Raw genomic sequence first — 19,462 nt, forward strand, 5'->3', positions numbered from 1 at the left:
CCATGGTTGTTTGTTTGATGTATTTGATGCTATTGTGACTTATCTTTGCTTAAAGATCGAAATTTTGGGTTTCTGGGGGCTGAACTCGCCGAGTCCACGCCTGACTCGACAGTTATCTGGTCAGAAAGAGGGAAAATCAGGATTTTGTGGTCTTTTGTCTATGAGATAGTTACCAAACGTTTTTTATTGATATAAATCAGATTTTTATGATATTGGGTGATTATCTTTGCCAAAATTAAAGATAACTTCATATCAGTTAGATAATTATTTCCTTATATGATTAGATTTAATTGTTTGGATTATTTGGTGAATTATCTTGCAGGAATTTGGACTAGATCAAATTAGATAACCACCAATTAATTGTTAGTTGCCTTATTTGAATTGTGTGATCTATAATATTCTTGATAAAGTTCGAAAATGTTTCGAATTAATCCCTTTAGGTTTTATAGTTTAAATTTGAACTTAAAATTTTTGTTTTTGAAATTTAAATAAGTTAAACCCTAATGTTTTGAAATGTTTCAAAACTTGCCCTCAAGTTTTGGAATTTAAAAGTTGATTAAAAGTTTAATTTAGAAATGTTAAATTCTAAAACCCTAGTATTGTTTTGAAAAGTTCAAATCACACCCTTATTGTTTTATTAATTAATTAAGGTGTATAATTAAAAGAGATTTAATAAAGCCATAAAGTTTTGGTTTACATTTAACTAAATTAAAAGTATAATTCATAAAATTAGAACACCTAGTATTTTAAAAGTGTAAAATACACCCTATACTATATATAACATTAAAAGTCTAGTATTATATATGTATGAGTAAACAGTCACTCTAACCGTTAGTAGGCCTCATTCATGAAGCTAGTCTACAAGGGGTGTTTAAGGAAATTGCCTATAAAATGGCGATTGAATGGGTATCCACTCTTACCCACCGCACTCTTAACTAGTGGAGGGTCGTTAGCCGAATGAGTAGGATAGGACAGAAACCTTCCATTATAAGTATAATGAAGTACAAAAGTAACTAAATGCTTTTACAAAATTCCCAATCTTAGTTACTTTAGGCAAAAGTGAATTGATTCAATTCCATGAAATTACACCTTGTGCCTTTGCAAAAACGTTAGTGGAGCATGTGTGGTTAACCAGCAGACTAAATGGTTCTGAGCAAAGGTAGCAAAGGGTGACTCATTGTTTGTCATAGTTCGGTGGAGCGTGTATGGTTAACCGGCACATTGAATAGGTGATTGTAACATTGAGGGCACCATGTAAGTTTGCATGGTTATTCACACCCTGTTTTGTGATCCTCGACATCCCAGTCACAAATCGAGGGGCATATCGAGATTTAAACATGCCATTGAAAAGTTCAATGAATCTCAAAAGATCTAGGAATTTTCACTAGATTTAAAACTTATATTTCTTTTTCGTTTTTCATGGTGGAAATTGGTAAATCGTCATTTACCGACCTTCAAATATTCTACAACTAGATTACGGCATCCCTCTTCTAGGTTGTAGAGTATTGTGTGGATCCTAGCCTCGATGTTTCATTAGTGGTGTCACATCAAGGATTCTAATCAACATAACTTGAATTTTCTCCTGTTTTGTAGATGTCAAAGTATGACAACTATGGTCTTCCCAAATTACGTGGTACAAGGTTTCCACATGAAGATGATATTTCACGATATGATCGAGGAACAAGAAATCATGCTTCAATTCCTCCACCTCCTCCAATTATTCTCCCTAAACCACAAGTTCGATGGCTTGAAAAGTTCAAGCTCACTCAATCCCTTTTGGCAAGTAAACATGGGAAACCTATGTGCGTACACGTCTTAGAGATGAAGACACACACTGAAAGCTTAAGGATGTTGGGTGTCGAGATTTTTGGAAAGTTGGCTGTTGAGTGGGTTCTTCAGTCCCTTCCTGAATCATATAGTGAGTTCGTTAGAGAGTACTATATGATGGATCATGACGTGACCCTCATTGATTTGACCTATTTGCTTATAGCTGCTGAATCAGCAATGATTTGGCGAGCTGGTCGAGCAAATTTGTCTGGTGAATCAAACTCCCAAACTTCAATGGACATTGAAAATGGTGACATTGGAGATCCAGAAAAGGTAGATTCTAAGACATTTCCTTGTGACATTCCAAAAGAGTCCATTTGCTTCTATTGCCAAGAGAAGGGGCATTCGAGACGAAGCTGCCCTATTTACCTGAGAGATCTAAGAGATGGGAGAGTCAAGACGTATGGCTCTACTTTAGGTAAAATCCATTAACTAACTATTTTAAGTTCCCATTCTAGATTCTTAATACATGTTGTGATAAGATTACATTGTGATGTTTTGTAGGATCACAGAAAAGAGTGGAAGCTTAAGGGATGAAGTGAGCTGAATCTAATTGTGAAGAAATGGATTTCGATCGCATTGCTTAAAATTAGATTTTTGAGCTACTACTTGGAGTTAGAATAGAATGCTAAAAAAATATGTATTAACATAGTTTTTCAATTGAATTGCATTGTAAGGGCAAATTTTTCCGCAATAAAATAAATTTTGATTTTATATTATTTATTTATCCTTGCAATGATGTGTATGAAAAAATTGATGTTTGAATGTTTCTATTATTAGCAATAATGGATTTGATTCTTAATTATGTTATTTGTTGAAATATCGAGAATTTACCAAATAAGGAGAGTTTCTCATCGCCCAAGTTTCAAGTGGATAGAAACTACAAATCATACAACAAGTATTGTATGATGAATGAAAACTTTCACATTTGGGAATTTTAGACTAATTCTTTGACAAAGTGTCAATTGAAGGACTAGGAGATCGAGTACACTAGGTCGTACGTTGACTAAGTCTACCACAAGAGTGACAAAGATATTCATCATGATTTACTAAAGTTTAGTGAATATGGTTATACTTATAAGATTGAGTATGATTCTGAGTTGATTGAATGAGTTTCAATCAATAGCAAAACGAATAAGAAGAATCAAGTAGGTAGAAAGATAAAAGTTTCTTTATTCTAAGAAGAAGGGAGTGTACCTTTTATTATGTTTTATGATCGGTCTTAATGATTAAGAACCATATCTCAATTGATCCTCTAAGTGAGTCTTAGTGCAATTGTATGTCTGAGAAGAGGAATCAAACAAACATTAAAAGACCAAAACAGATTACTTCAAAATAAATTAACAAATATCAAAACTTATTTTACCCTTTGTTTTGTACCTTTTCCACTATCTATGTCTTCATCCTCCTCCAGTTCTTCCTAATTCACATCTTCTAGCCATGAACTTGAGCCTACCAAGTATGTTGATTCGGGATGCATATCTCATTTCTTATGTGGTCCCTCTTTATAAGCTTTAGAAAATTTTGAAGTCAAATGGATATTTGAATAAACAAAAGCAAGTTCGTCGGTACTTGTATGGTTAATTCGATTTCTCTACACTAGGAAGATAGGAATACGTGCTTCAATTTCTTTCGGACGAAGAACTTCTTATGGGTTGTGACAGTATTATTTTTGCCACTACAGCTAAATCCAGTGTTTCCGCACCATAAGTAGACCATGAATTAGTAGCTTCCGTTGTAACTGCATCCATTTGAGCAAAAGGTAATGCATAAAGACCCTTCTTCATGTGAAAAGTTGCAAATTGTTCTCGTAAAAATCGTTGTTCATATTTATTTTCTGCAATGTGAATAAAAGCTTGCATTACACCTTGTACAACTTCTTTATCAGGGTTAGGTGCTTTTCTTCGTATTCCACCCGGTGCTAGCTTTTCAAGATAATGTGCATCGTAAAATGGGGGACTTAAAGCAAATCCCAAACAATACAATGGGATTATCATTTTCTCCCACATTTTCAATACAATTTCCTCTACTTGAGGTAAATACGACTCATACATACTTCCTGTCATCACTTCTTTGATTTCTTCCAACATACTATCCAACTTTTCATATATTTCACCCTTTTTTGGGCTTTCACCATCACAAATTTTTAACATCATAAAAATAGGCTTTGTGATGAGTAGAATATTTTCAACTTCATTCCAATAGTCATCATCAATGATATTGTCAACAACAAGCTGTCCAAGTTGTCTAGTGTGTTCATCACTTTATTTCACTTGATATTTCCATGAATTAAGAGAAATAGTTGTAGATAAGGCCTCTCTACAAATCAATTTCATCTTCAACAAAACATAGTGAGTGGCAAGTCGAGCTTTTGCAACTTTTAAAAGCCCTAACATAGAATTGTCCCTAAAAATAGCTAAAGCTTGTCCATGGTTTACAAAATATTTTACAATCGTTTTCCCCTTTCTATCAGTGTCCTCTAACCAAATATACTCACATGAAAAGTCTTTAAAAATAAAGTTTAATGTGTGAGCACAACTTGGTGACCAAAGTATATGCTTGTATACCTTTTCAAGTTCCTTTCCCGCTGATTTATAGTTAGTTGTGTTGTTCGTCACGACTTGGAGAACATTACTTAGCCCAACATATTCAGTTGCTTGCATTAAAATTTCTGCAATCCTTGCCTCCATTTTCTCCACCCTAGAAAAGTTTTCGGCATGCATAGACATAGCACCACAACTATTTACGGAAAGAACATTGATCACTGGGTTGTGTTTGATATTTGACCAGCCATCGGATACTATAGAAAGACCTTGTGAATACCATGTATCTTTAAATGGTGTTAGGCTCTTGTTAACATCTCTTACACATTCATCTAATAGAACGGTCCTTGCTTTCTCACTATACGATACTTTGTAGCCTTCAGGTGCTTTTCTTATCACATTTATCATGTCACAAAATTGTGGATTACGCAAGACGTTAAACGGAATCCCGTTTGCACATAAAGCCTTCGCAATTTTTAAATCAACCATGCTTCTCTCCACTATGGAAAATGATTTCTCTAGCGATTTCTTAGTATATAAGTTATGTTTTTAGTGAAAGTAAAATATTTTAAGGATTTAGAGACTCCAACTTTTTCTACATCATTCACCTTCTTCGACAACCGTTGATAAAGTTCTTGATCATTCAAAATAGCCATACACCTTTTAATTTCAGGCTTTTTTCCTAGTTCAGCTCCAAAAAAATTAGTGTGTATTCGAGTGTATAAGCTTGATAACTTTCCATTAAAATGATTACACACCCACTATTTAGAGCCCCCTGCTTTTTTACTGTTTCTAGGCTTTAAGAACCTAACTTCAACATTAAAAGGCTTATAATTGGAAGAATCATGTACCGATTGTTGTGATTGTGAACCCCCCCCCCCCAACTGCTTACTTTGGCCTCTTCAACATTCTGGTCGTCCTCGTTCCTTTCTTCGTCGTCTGTGAGACCAATAAAATCATCTTGATTCGAGTCTACATCTTCCTCACTGGTACCTGCTCTATTCTTCTTTCTAAAAACCATCTTTGGATTTCAAAATTTGAATGTAGAATTTTTTGGTGTAAACTCGTTTCTATATTATGGAATAAGTAGAACACTCAATTGTGTTTCTGGCATGATCGAGCATCTTAATTTATCAGTGATTTTCCCTCCAATCGATAGACCTTACAAATTCAATTGTGACTTTTGAAATACCGATCGCAGTACCCTATTAATACTGCAATGTGGGGTCAATTAAACATAAACGCGAACCAAATCGCAAGTGGAACATTGTACACATGAAAGGGGAAACGCCAATTCATATGAAGAAATCATGTACCAAGGCGTATCGGGAATGTTAGTGTACCTCGAATTCATACAGATGACCCGGTTAAAAAAGTCGTGGACCTATTAACGATTTATGTGACTATGCCCCTTACCACCGTCTTGGAAACCAAACTCTAAAAAAAACCTCCTAATGAATAGAATTTCACTAACCCTTTATCTGACGAACCCATAACTTACTACTATAATTCCAAGGCCCCATAACTTGCATGGCCTCCATGTAGGTAGAAACATTCCGAAACACAATCATGAGGTCCTCCTATTGCAATCTGGACTGCGAAAAATCCATTTTTATCTTTAACCATTCAACTGATACCTTTGGCTGACAGATTCCTTAACCATAACCTGCTAATGAAAACATCTGATATATAAATACCATGACGACACCCAATTCAAGTCTCATCTATATAAACGCTGTAGAGAAGCACGTATAATGTCATCATATTCTACAAGTTCCGAGCGATAAGACCAAACTTCTAGTGAGAACCACAGGGCCGGGGACTCTCAAAACTATAATCGCCGAATCAACTCTATCGATATGCTTCCTATGACCGGAAACCCCTCAGATCTAAACTTCATAATCTGTATTTCCAACACTGATATTCTTCTATTCGTTGAAACCACCCCTTGTCTTTGACCAAGAACGCCACCAAACATGCAAAATGAAGTACTCAGAAGACATCTATCGCTAATTTCAACCAATTCCGAATCCATAAGATGTACCAATACCTTATATAAACCCTTGACTACCTAACATGTCATTACCAACCACTGCTCCTACGAGCAAAGATGATCAATCGAAAAGTTTTCACATTGCATCCACCCTTATCAACTTAGGTGTACCCCCACCTGGTAAATCACTGAAGACATTCACAATGAACTTTATGGCTCAAGAATCCGTAACTGATACCCAAACTTGGACACCAAACCCCTAATAACAACTCACGAACAAACATGGCTTATAATGAAAACACTCCGCAAGAGACTTTTAGATGCATGACTGATACTACCAACAATCCTTTAACCGCTCTATTTATCCAAACACATTAGATAGTGAGTGTCCTGACTTCCAACAATGCTCCAACACTGAAAGTACGACATGCAAAAGAAATAAACAATCATGATCATCAGGCCCACATCTTATGTCTGGAATGCTCCGGGTATACTAGAAAGACTCTAGTCAGATCCATCACTATACCAACCCTGCCAGTTCAACACGAAAGTGATAAATCATCAATCTCATACCACCTCCATTGTTCAATAGAAGGTAAATCTCTGATGGTGGAATTTGGTCAAGCAAGGTTGAAACCTTCTCAAATTAAAAAGGTTGTTGATAAAAGGAAAACCTCAAATGTAGTCGATGTTACGTCAATGAAACGTGCCAATGTCTTATATGAGCATCGAAAACAACATAGAGGAATGGAGTTATATGGACTTATTAAACTTTTTCAAGATAAAATATTAATTGACATTGACCAATATTTTTTCTTGGTTTTTTTTGATGATGGGTATCCTAGAAATATCTTTTGGGCTGATGGTAGATCAAGAGATGCCTATACAAAATTTTGAGATGATGTTGTGTTTGATATCACCTATATGGCTAACAAATTCAAGATGCCTTTTTCTCCCTTTACTGGGGTGAATCATCATGGGCAGTCTATACTTTTTGGTGGACTATTGCTAGAAAACGAAAAGGAAGAGACATTTAAATGGTTATTTGAACATTTTCTCAAATGTATCTTTGGCAACTATTTATCTGGAGGCAATTATTACCGATCAAGACAAAGCTAAGGGTAATGAAATAAAAAACATTTTTCCAAAGACTCGACATCGCTTTTGTTCATGGCATATCATGAAGCATAAAATTGAGCACCTTCGAACATATTTTTCCCATTAAAGTGATTTTCAAGAAACGTACAGACAATAGGTAAATAGTGACACCATTTAACAATTTGAAGAAACATTGGAAGATATGCATAGTAATCATAAACTGGAAAGTAATTGTTGGATTAGTGACATGTATAACAAATGTATACATTGGGTTAAAACCCTTCTTGAAGGATATTTTGTTTGCCCGTATGACCACAATCGGACAAAGTGAGAGTAACAATTCATTTTTTGATGAATTTGTTAACTCAGAGACCATGTTGAATGAATTTGTTGTACAATACGACAAAGCAATTCAATCTCGAAGGGCTTCCGAACAAGATGAGGACTTAATGACTATGAACTGGAGGCCGTTTCTTTCTTCGGTGCATCTAATTTAAGCAAAAGTAGGTCAATGTTATACTAGAAAGATGTTTGATAATTTCAATAAAGAATGGACCGAAGTTATTACCAATTTGACTCACAAGACTCTAAGAAAAACTATACAAGAAATCACATATAAAGTTGGGCAATTGGACGTTAATAAAAATATATTGGTGTATTGTTACCTTTCGTTCTTTGAATCAATTCAACGTCACATGTTTCTGCTCTATGTATGAGACAAATAGGATATTATACAAGCATAGCTTATATGTGATGAAGAAGAAGGATGTTCAAGAACTGTCGAGTCACTATATTTTATTGTGATGGACCTAGGAATGGCAACGGGGCTAGTTCGAGGTGGGGCAATGTTTCCCAAGCCCGCCAAATATCATTCGAGTATCTTATCGGGGCACTGCATTAGGTTTCGGGTTTTCCTGTCGGGTTTAGGGTATCTTATTATGTTTACAACAATTCATAATGAAATATTTATTCCAGTTTAGGTGTCCCAATGTCTTATAAAAAATATAATAAAAAATATGATGCATCACTTTAATAAAAGCAACTAGATGTTGTTATATTAAAATTTATTTGATTTAAGTGTAGTGTAATATTTCAAAACATAAAATAAGATCATTACACCAAATTGTTAATAATTAAAAGGATTGTCGATGGTAAGTATCGTATCTTTGAATGTATGAAATTAATAAATATTCGAACATATATATATATATATATATATATATATATATATATATATATATATATGTATATATATGTATATATCTGGGCGTGGTGGGTCGGGGCGAGGATAACCCATTCCCTACCCCGAACCCGTTAAAAAACCCGATAACAGCCTGTTACTCGACCCGAAATGCTTTTTTTCGAGTTTCTCATCGGGTTAAGGTTTTTTTTGCCATCCCTACCCTTGATGCTAGGTACAAGCTGGGTAGTGTTAGTATCAAACTCAAAGAAATAAATAATGAAAATGGAATTAGTACCTACACATTGTTTTGTGTCCATTCAAATTTTACTAAACTATTTGAACAAACAAAGGAGTCCCCTTCGGAGATACAAAAACTCAATATGACATTCTTATGTCTTTTACATGATAACGCAAAATCGAAGTAAATTTTTCTTCGAAGAATGCATCTCAAGGTTCTTGTAAGGGAGTTTCACAAATAGATATGTGACGCCTCAAGTTATGTGTCTGTGATCCTCTTGGTCCAACTACTACAAAAGGAAGTCCTAAAATTGCTAGTAGAATCAAGTAATCTTTAGATGCCCCCATAAAACATACATGCTCATACTCAAGGATTGGGTCATTACACTACTAGTTGTTCAAAAGGTTTTTCATGTATGAGACAGTTGAATCGTTGAAAGAGAAATAATGATGAAATGTGTTGTTTCTATCAGCAAAAAAAACTAGACGATTGTTAACATTTTTTTTGTTAGCTGCACATTTTCATGTGTTGGACAGAATTGATGTGTGAACAATCTATAAGTGATTGATACTTCATAACAATTTCTAAATTTATTGAATGAAATTTTGTTGATTATTTAATGATTTGTGTTTATAAATGAAATTTGGCTACCCCTATGTGTTTAAAGCGAAAGTATTAGGCCATCTTGGGTTAAAAATAAATGTTTTCACTAATTTTGACATGTCACAATCAAAACCATTTTTCATAAACCGATTTATTCAAATTGGTTCAACTCATAGGAGAAAATTGTAATGGTCTTGAGAAGCTTGATTTCTAGTTGGAGGATGATTCAAACCCATCTAAAAAATATTCAGATTGATAAAAGAGGAAACATATAACTATTTAGTTTACGTTTAAATGTAAAAAAATAGCAATGTACTTTTGTTGATTTGTTTATTGTAGCATTCTACTTCATTTCTTCCTATTACAACATTGTACATTGAGGAATCTACCTAATTATAGCAAATATCATCAAATTTCAACGTAAATTCTACTGCTATAATTGGTCAGCTTTTCAATGTATAGATGCCATCCGTATTACAAAACAACTTTCATTTCTTCCTATTACAACATTTTTCAATCTCACTTCTATGCTTTGAAAAATCTACCCAATTAAGAAGAATAAATGTAAAATGATAGACTTGGTTATGTTTTTCCAAGAACAATTCCTTGATAAAATTAATGTTGAAAGTACAATGTGATAATAGAAAGAAATGAAAGTTTATTGTTAACCTAATTCATACAATGTTGTGTGTGTTCTTATTGATTATTGTAAGACAACTGTGTTGGTTGTTGATAGTTTTCCTGAATAAAAAACAGAAAAAATTATCCAACCCATAAATGGAGAAAAGCGGGAAGAATTTCTATTGAACGAACACTGCATAGGAGAAACAGTAAATTGTCCTCTTTTCAACCTCTTCATTTTCATTTTGTTTGACAAGTGAATGTGAAGTTTTTTTATATGGTAGCATGTCCAAAGAATTATGTAGACATGTTTGTAAATAGATGAATATGGTTTATAAAAATTCAAGAGGCCTATAATGAAAGTTACATACCTTCATTACCATGCTCCCATGAATTTTGCTATGTAGGTGTTTCTTGTTAATTGAAAAACATCCTCCAGTTCCACTATAAGAAAATTTCGATTTAGCTACGAACAAATTCCATAACTAAAAGTTAAAATTCTGTAGCTAAACCTGAATAGCTATAGAAGTTGCTAAGGAATTTGTCAATGAGATTTCATAGGTATATTTGTTGTAGCATAGGGTTTAGCTACATAAATTATAGTTCCGTAGCAATTTTGCTATAACGTTTATTCCGTAGCAATTTAACTACAACACACTTCCATAACAATTCTGTAACAATAGGGTGTGTAGCAAATACCGTAGCCATTTGTTCCGTAACAAATTCCGTAGCAAATTCCATAGCCATTTGTTCCGTAACAAATTTCGTAGCCATTTGTTCTGTATCAAATTCTGTAGTCATTTGTTTTGTAGCAAATTTTGTAGCCATTTGTTCCGTAACAAATTATGTAGCCATTTGTTCCATAGAAAAAATAGGTTCCAAAACAAATTCATAACGACAAAAATATTCAACAAAATCCAATTTCAATTTATAATATTCGTTGAAATATATAAAAATGCAATAAATTTAATTTTAATAGTCACATCGATTTTTATACATATATTTACAAAATTAAAAATCCTTTTACATGGTTCCCTAATCATCAAAGCTGAATACTCATTAAAATATAGTCACGCAGTTCATATTGGAACCACCAAAACACACAAACAACCATAGATCCTCAACAAAAATGGCACAACCTGTTAAATCAAATTTATAAATAACTTGATTAACATTCAAATCTCTTGTATGAAAGCTCATTATATCTCTAGTTTTTGACCAACTAGAGATCTACATTTCAAAAAAAAAACCAAAAATAGAAAAAAAAAAAAAAAAAAAAAAAAAAAAAAAAAAAAAACAAACCAACTCTTCTATTTGATACACTATTAACGTATACACAAGAAACAAAACGAATCAACTTTTGAGCACCATCGGATCCAACGTTAGCATGATGCCAAAAGGATTTGAAATAAAGTTAAAACATGATGACAATACAATGATCATAGACACGTACATATTAACTTGTTTTTATAAAACAAAACTTGATTTTCTATTATAAAAGGTAATCTAGTAATTAATGATGTAGATGTTTAAGTTTTTGTTTGCTCTCGTATCTGCAATATAATCACAGCAGATTGCAAAAAAATTGAAGTTGCATACTGAAAATTTTTAATGATAGTGGAAGGAGTTGTTTGTTATCTTATTATTGATACTGCTCCCTAATTCCAAGAAACCAATATAACAAATATTAATAAAACTGAATATTATAATTGGACTTTGTTTTCTATATTTTTTACTATCAACTGATAGGATTGTGTGGTAATTATTTATTACATGTTAAGCTTTATAGAGATTTTTCTAGCTCCAAACAAGCCATGACTACATGGACACAAACATGAATACAACATGGAAAAAAATGAACGGTTGAATATACGAAAAAAAAAACAATAAAAAGATGAGATTCACAAAGCCTATCCCTATTAAAAATTAGCATATTTACCCATGCTCCGCATGGGTCATTGTATATCATTTGGGTGTAATGTCTTTAGTGTTGAACTTGTGGTATGGCAAGTGAATGTGCAGCAGAAATTGAGTATCAAAACATAAATAGGATTATAATAAAATGTATCTTTTGTAGTTACTTTTTAAAACAAATTGTAATTTAACTAAAATAAATAATTTTTTAGATAGATGTTTCATTGAAAATTACACCACTAAAAGCGGGTTAGATTGCAATTTTTCATTTCATTACATAATGGAATTGAAAAAAAACAAACACCCCTGGCTAAGTAATAAAGATTAACAAATTGGAAGGAATCACACTCCTTTATTCCATCAGACAGAAAAAAAAAGCTTCTTTTTCCATTCCGTTAGAATCAATCAACCATTACATTCCTTCCTCCAATTTCATGTGCACCAGAATACAAGGGTATTTTTGACATTTATAAGAGATTTGAAAAGAAAACTGACCAATAGTAGCCTTCCCAAGCAGTCAAATTAGAAGTTTACTATTATGAATGTAGATATATCCATCATCAGGGCACATAGTCTCATAAGACTTGACCTTTTTCCACTTGTCTTAGTGCAACTCTTTTCAGTGACAGTAAGATTAAGATAAAATCTAATATCTGCATATGGGCAAAACAATACACTAAACAACTGTTCACCGGTCTAAATAGTAATCTATGCTCATATTTCATTCAATGTCCTAAATGAAATATGAAATTAATAGAAACAAGATTTGGATTTGAAAAAATTCATCAAAAATGAAGAATAGACATACATACATTGACAAAATTAACAAATCAAAAACATAATCCTTATTAAAATCAGAAACCAGCGTTAATGGAAACCACACACACAAATACAGAGAGTGTGACAGAAAGAGAGATATGAACTTACTTTGTAGGTGAAGGTCAACAGCTTTGAGCAAATACAGTCTTTGCTTAGGAAAAGCAACTCTTGATTCCTTTTTCCATCTCTTTTAAAGATGCATTGTTGCTCAAATGCATACCGAGTACTTTCTCATGTTAAAAAATTGAGTGGATTCTCAATAAAAGGAAAAAAAATGTAATGCTATTATTATTTACTTTAAAGGTTGTCTGTGAAGTTGATAGTAATAATGTGACTATAAAGCTTTCCCCTACTCTCCTAATAAAAATAAACCACACTACAGCAGTATTAACTACCTTTTTAGTCACAGCGATGGGAGGAGCACAGCCTGTCCAAAAGGGCAAAATCCATACCAGAGGAAGGGAACACATGAGCAATGTTTAAAACTGTCAATCCCTCAGAATTGACCAAGGAGGAGACCAGAGACTAAGTTGTCATTCCTTCAGAAAATACCATGCCCTAATGAAAACATCATAACTACAAGGACAAAATGTGACAAAACCTTCAAAATCATATGGCCAATGTGTAAAACTGGAAAAAGTTAGTGGCCAATGTTTAAAATTGAGAAAATTATGTTGTTATTCCACTTTTAATATATATATATATATATATATATATATATATATATATATATATATATATAACAAAATAATGATAATAATATAAATAAAAATTATAAAAACATGTAAAGAATTATATATCATAATTAAATTACTATTAAAAATGATAACACAATTAAAAAGTAATTGTTTTTGGTAAAATATTTTCTATTGTATTTTATTACGTATATTACGTAACTAAATGAATATGAAATATTCCGTAGCCACATAGTACGGATTTAGATTTTGTAGCTATTTTGCAAATTAAAAAACAATTTCGATACACAAATCACAGTGGTTAACCTTTTGCGTTACTAGTTCCGTTGTCGATTAGCTATAGATTTTTATTATGTAGCAAATTTTTGTCACAAAGTAGCTACGAATTTCTATTTTGTAGCAAACTAGCTATGTATTTTTATTCCTTAACCGATTTTGTAGCCAACTAACTACGAAAACGGATTACATACCAAAATCCGTAGCAAACTCGCTATAACCAACAACGATGTAGTATATTTCATAGTAAAATAGCTACAAGTTTTTATTTTGTAGCAACAATTCAAGATTTAGCTATGGAAATGCAACTCCGTAGTTATTTTCATGGAAAAATAGCTACGACCAGTCATTTTGTAGCATATTCCATAATATAATATCTACAGATTTTGATTACGTAGTAACTTTTTGTAGTTATTCCTAGTTTAGCTACAGAATGTAACTCTGTAGTGTAACACCCAGGATTTTGAAAGCCAAGAAAGTAAAGGAAACCCTAAATTTAAGAGGGACTCGACGAGTCCAAGGAAGGACTCGGCGAGTCGGAGCGGGATCCGGGTCAATAAGAAAGTGACCAACTCGACGAGTCGGCCAAGTGGACTCGGCGAGTCTGGTCTGTGCGAGGAAAACCCTAAATCCGGGGCTTGAAGCCTATTTAAGCATCTCAATCTTCTTCCTAGGGCTCCTTTACAGCCTCTCACACCCAGAACGCCGCACCTGAAGCCCCCATTGTGTTCATTCAAGCTTTTAGCCATTTTTGAGTGGGTTTAAGGAAGAAGAAGGAGTGGGAATCTTTGAAGCATCAGGGAGTGGCTTTGGATCTGAAGTTTGGGGAGCATTTCAGAGCATTGGGAGGTATCAATTCGTTTCCCTCCTTTAGATCTTCTTTGGATACGAGTTTTGGGGCTTTTAAGCCATGTTTAAGGTCAATCTTGAGCTTGAGGTCCAGATCTGAGGTTGCTACCTCAGATCCATGCTTGTTTTGGTATGGAATCCCATAAAGTATCAGCCATTGGGTGGAAGTTGGAGCCTCTTGGTCCTAAACCCTAGCTATGGGTGTATTTTGCCTAGATCTCCCTCTCTACACGTAAAGTTTGCAACTTTACGTGGGAAATAGGCTTGGGGAGGGTAGATCTACAGTTTGGAGCTCATGCACGACTCGGAAGTCCACTGCATGTAAGTGAATCTTAGTGGACTCGACGAGTCCTTCGAGTGGACTCGGCGAGTAGCTAGAAGATGAGGAGGAACTCGACGAGTGCGATGAACAGCTCGTCGAGTCGGATGAAGATGGGTATGAACTCGGCGAGTTGGATGAACAACTCGGCAAGTTGGATGAAGGTTGCCGTGTGCTCGGCGAGTCTGTTCTTAGACTCGGCGAGTCAGGTCAAGTGGTCCCAAACCCTTCGAGTTAAGACTCGAGTCAGCGAGTCGAGCCAGGACTCAGTGAGTTGGACAGGATAGGAATCGGGAATCAGTAGACTCGGCGAGTCAGGGGCTGACTCGGCGAGTAGAGTCGCAAGTGGAAGGACTCTGGACTTATGAACTCGGCGAGTGAGTAGGGTGACTCGGCGACTAGGGTTGACCTGGAAGGTTAACTTTGACCAGGACATTGACTTTGACCAGAGTTGACTTGGTTGACCTTTGGAGGTCAGTTAGACTAAGTGTTGGGTTGATATTGGTAGCTCGGGGAGCTTGCGGAGCAGCAGTTCAGAGTCAGTGGTCGGGTAGCGGTCAAAGGGGTTAGCAGCAGCAGTTCAGCAGTATCAGGTGAGTTTCCCTTTGTATGAATGGGTCTACGGCCACAATGCCGGCCCATGTAGTTATGAGTAGAAGACCCGGGGGTTAGCCCTAGGCACAGTATGCTTGTATGATATTTGGACGAGGTCCAATGGCAGAGGGCGGGTGCCCAAGGAGCGGTTTATGTGATAGTTTATACTTGTTGTCTGTGTGATACTTGTATGTGCCTGGTAAGGGGGTGAGTGAGGGCGAGGTCTCGTATCTCACCAATAGTAGAGTGTGGATGGTGTTCCACATCTCAATAGCAGCAGAGCAGGGGCGAGGCCCAAGTTAGGAAAGGAGTGAGGGTGGGCTGGGCCCGAACCTCACTATCAGCAGGAGTATGGACGAGGTTCCATGACTCATCAGTAGCAGGACTCGCGCGGGGCCCAGAGATAGGCGAGGCCTTAGAGCAAGAGTTGTTAGTATATGTTTAGCTTATGTAATGTTATGTGATACGTTTATGTGCTATTATATGTTAGTGGGCGAGGCCCTGTGGCAGGCGAGGCCTAAGTGAAACAGATCTGTATCCGAGCGGGGCTCGAAGCCAGGCGGGGCCTAGAGCGGCGGGGCCGTTATAGTGGGCGAGGCCCGAAGTAGAGGGCGAGGCCCAGGATATCGGGCGTGGCCCAGTATGTGCAGTATGTGATTTTGCATGGTATGTGGTAAGGTGGGGAACTCACTAAGCTTTGTGCTTACGGTTTTCAGTTTTGCTTTCAGGTACTTCCGGTAGCGGAGGGAGGAGCTCGGGGTGATCGCATGGCACACACCATAGAGTAGTCAGCCTGGGAATGTTTACTCTGATAATAAACATGTGTGTTTGAAAACTTATACTCAGATTATGTTTTGGAATGATGCTTTGTTTAAAGTAATGTTTTATTAAAAAGAAATTTTTGTCTTAAATTTTGGGATGTTACAAGTTGGTATCAGAGCCTTGGTTTGAGGGATTCAGGCACACTCTCGGGTGTGCCTGAACTCAAACTAAGGGGTCGGATGAAAAGTTTTCAAAAGTTTTCAAAATGTGAAAGACAGTTTTGTAAAAAGAATTTTGAGAATGAAAAACAGTTTTAGAAAAGCAAAAAGAATCCAGAAAGAAAAGAACTTTGAAAAGAGAAAAGAGGTGTGGTGCATGCAATCAACCGAGCTCAAGTAAGTACCCCAAAATACCCATACAAGTTTATGTTATGATTATCAGTTGGTAGAACAGCATGCTAGAATAGGACTAAGGATCTAGGGATGATGCCTTATGTGCCTGTTATTTGTGCTTTTGAGCTGCATGATAGTGCTGATTAGACAGCAGTAGGATAGCCTGTCTAGGTTATGCCTGAGTTTATGAGTTTGTGTTGCATGCTAGTCAGATTCTTGCTATGAGGATATGCATGCTAGTCGGTGCGGAAAGTGTGGCAGGGCGCCCGGGGGCGCGTGCAGGAGTGGTAGCGGTGGTGAGTCTGGCTGCTTCAAGTGCGGTCGGACTGGTCATTTTAGCAGGGATTGTACTGTTACCGCCGCGCAGGGATCAGACATGATATGTTTCCATTGCAACCAGCAGGGCCACAAGAAGGCTCATTGCCCCAGTTTGTCTTCTGCAGGACGAGTGATGGCACCCGCCCCTGCGACCTTGAGGATCACGGATGGCCGTCAGGGCCGGGTAGAGGCACCTGCAGCAGGGAGCAGGGCTTTCCAGATGACGACTTTGGAGACGCGAGCATCGCCGGACGTTGCAGGTATGCAATTTCCATTCTCAGTTCTTTTATTTTGTGCATGATTTCATTGTTATGGTTCTGCATCATTATCGGTATGAGTATTTTATTTTGATTGGTTGGTCGTGATCGAGTTATATGCCATCTGCATACCTTGGATATTTGTATGGTAGTTAGGGGGATGTGCTCTATTGAAGAGGGTTTCGAAGGATGCAGTAACTGTAGCATGCTTGGGAGGGATTTGGTACGTTTCGCTAGTTCAGAGTGGTGCAGTGATTGTGATGGATTGTCTAAATCCCTAGCTATGGCAGGCTTGGGTTCCTCAGTAGATGGGTTATGGAATGGTAGTAAAGATCGGGATCTCTTTGAGTGTTGAGCAGCAAGGGGTAAGCAGGATCGAAGTGGGGGAGAATCCTCCGGGTGTGCCCAGAGAGGAGCACGCAGACCCAGAATAAGTACGTGACCTCCGAGAGGGAAGAGAAGTAGTTCAGCATTTGAGGGAGTGAGGATTTCATGGTTGGGAGTTTGAGAAACTCCATATCAGCTAGCGTGTGGGATGGTTATGGTTAGTTATGGTTGAGAATTCAGGTTGTGGATCGCCTGAAGGACTCGCGGGAGTCGGAATAAGGATCTTGAGAAGCTGATGGCACGTGGGTGTCTTCGTTCTAGCAGTCAGTAGTGGAAGTGTTGTAAGACTACAGGGCAGCTGTAGCATTCACTAGAGGTTAGCAGTGGTTGGTGATGTAAGACTATGGGTAAGCCGTAACATTCCTTAGTAGTTTCGTTAGCGGAGTCGGGGCGAGGCCCTTATCTCCTAGTGATCAGGTAGGGATCAGGAATGGGTAGTGAATGAGAGTAGTAAGGAGTTGCTTGTATAGCTCTAGAGAGGTGAGACCTTGGAAGAGGCCGCTCCAGGATATAGCTGGGTGAGACCCGTGGGCGAGGCCCGTATGAGATTGGCAGTGTAAAAGAGACCTGGGAGCAGGGTTGCTTAGTAGTATGGTTGGGTAAGACCCAAGGGCGAGGCCCGTGAGTTTTAGCAGCGCAGGTGGGACCTGGTCGGGATCTTAGTGTCAAGATAGGGGATCGGGGATCCCAAGTTTGTAGTGCCTGGATGGCAGGATTGTTTGAGCAGTTATAGATGGTCGAGGTTTCCTTGGGAAGTCGCTGAGAGCGACCAGTGATGGTGTTGGGACTAGCTACTGGTGGGAACCAGTAATCCAGTCATTGATAGGTTGGTAGGGACCAGGGCGGTCCCGGTTTATCAGGAAGTCAGTCGGGGAATAGTTGAATTGCCAGTCGGTGGCAGTGCGAGTATGCAGCGTATGGTGGAGTTCAGTTAGTTGAGTCGAGGGATGCTCGACACCAAGTGTTGGCAGGAAGGAGTGTCAGTGAGTGCTGACGGTGATGACCCGTTCTGGGAATAGCAGGGAGGTGATGGAGTTAGTGAAGGATAGGACCTTCACAGTGTCAAAGGAAAAGTCGGTTATGAGGCTTTGCCTTGGGAAGGCAAGGGATTTGTGCAAGGAAAGAAGTGGAGAACCTCTGCGGGTTCAGTGCAGTATTGGTGGAAGACCAGCGCAGGTAGGCGGCTAGTGTTGGGTATTGGAGGAAGATCGTAGGCGGTGGGCCATGGTAAACTTCGAGGACGAAGTTCAGTTTAAGTGGGGGAGAGTTGTAACACCCAGGATTTTGAAAGCCAAGAAAGTAAAGGAAACCCTAAATTTAAGAGGGACTCGACGAGTCCAAGGAAGGACTCGGCGAGTCGGAGCGGGATCCGGGTCAATAAGAAAGCGACCAACTCGACGAGTCGGCCAAGTGGACTCGGCGAGTCTGGTTTGTGCGAGGAAAACCCTAAATCCGGGGCTTGGAGCCTATTTAAGCATCTCAATCTTCTTCCTAGGGCTCCTTTACAGCCTCTCACACCCAGAACGCCACACCTTAAGCCCCCATTGTGTTCATTCAAGCTTTTAGCCATTTTTGAGTGGGTTTAAGAAAGAAGAAGGAGTGGGAATCTTTGAAGCATCAGGGAGTGGCTTTGGATCTGAAGTTTGGGGAGCATTTCAGAGCATTGGGAGGTATCAATTCGTTTCCCTCCTTTAGATCTTCTTTGGATACGAGTTTTGGGGCTTTTAAGCCATGTTTAAGGTCAATCTTGAGCTTGAGGTCCAGATCTGAGGTT

At 37.3% G+C, this 19,462-nt stretch overlaps 1 protein-coding gene and 1 long non-coding RNA gene across 3 annotated transcripts; both read right to left on the reverse strand.

Moving 5' to 3' along the window:
* Nucleotides 1–3,449: 3,449 nt before the first annotated feature.
* On the reverse strand, nt 3,450–5,391 carry LOC145063079 (uncharacterized). The gene is made up of 4 exons (XM_079010674.1): nt 5,263–5,391; nt 4,395–4,898; nt 4,278–4,306; nt 3,450–4,074 (listed from the first exon to the last, which is right to left on the reverse strand). The coding sequence occupies exons 1-4, from the start codon at nt 5,389–5,391 to the stop codon at nt 3,450–3,452; spliced, it is 1,287 nt and encodes a 428-aa protein (XP_078866800.1).
* Nucleotides 5,392–11,122: 5,731 nt separating this feature from the next.
* Nucleotides 11,123–13,127, reverse strand: LOC145071654 (uncharacterized). 2 transcript variants are annotated; one of them, XR_013690672.1, is made up of 3 exons: nt 12,948–13,127; nt 12,516–12,673; nt 11,123–11,245 (listed from the first exon to the last, which is right to left on the reverse strand). It is a non-coding gene; the product is annotated as an uncharacterized LOC145071654 (long non-coding RNA). The 2 variants fall into 2 exon arrangements; XR_013690666.1 differs by lacking the exon at nt 11,123–11,245 and having other exon boundaries at nt 12,336–12,673.
* Between the last annotated feature and the right edge of the window lie 6,335 nt (nt 13,128–19,462).

This window comes from Lactuca serriola, chromosome 1 (assembly GCF_051521515.1).
Source record: "Lactuca serriola cultivar US96UC23 chromosome 1, Lser_US96UC23_V15, whole genome shotgun sequence".
NCBI lineage: Eukaryota > Viridiplantae > Streptophyta > Magnoliopsida > Asterales > Asteraceae > Lactuca > Lactuca serriola.

Coding starts and splice junctions, on each gene's coding strand:
- LOC145063079 (XM_079010674.1), bottom strand. CDS start 5,391: ATGGTTTTTAGAAAGAAGAATAGAGCAGGTACCAGTGAGGAAGATGTA. Junction 4,899..5,262: donor AGAATGTTGAAGAGGCCAAA/GTAAGCAGTTGG, acceptor TTATATACTAAG/AAATCGCTAGAGAAATCATT. Junction 4,307..4,394: donor CGGGAAAGGAACTTGAAAAG/GTATACAAGCAT, acceptor ATATTTGGTTAG/AGGACACTGATAGAAAGGGG.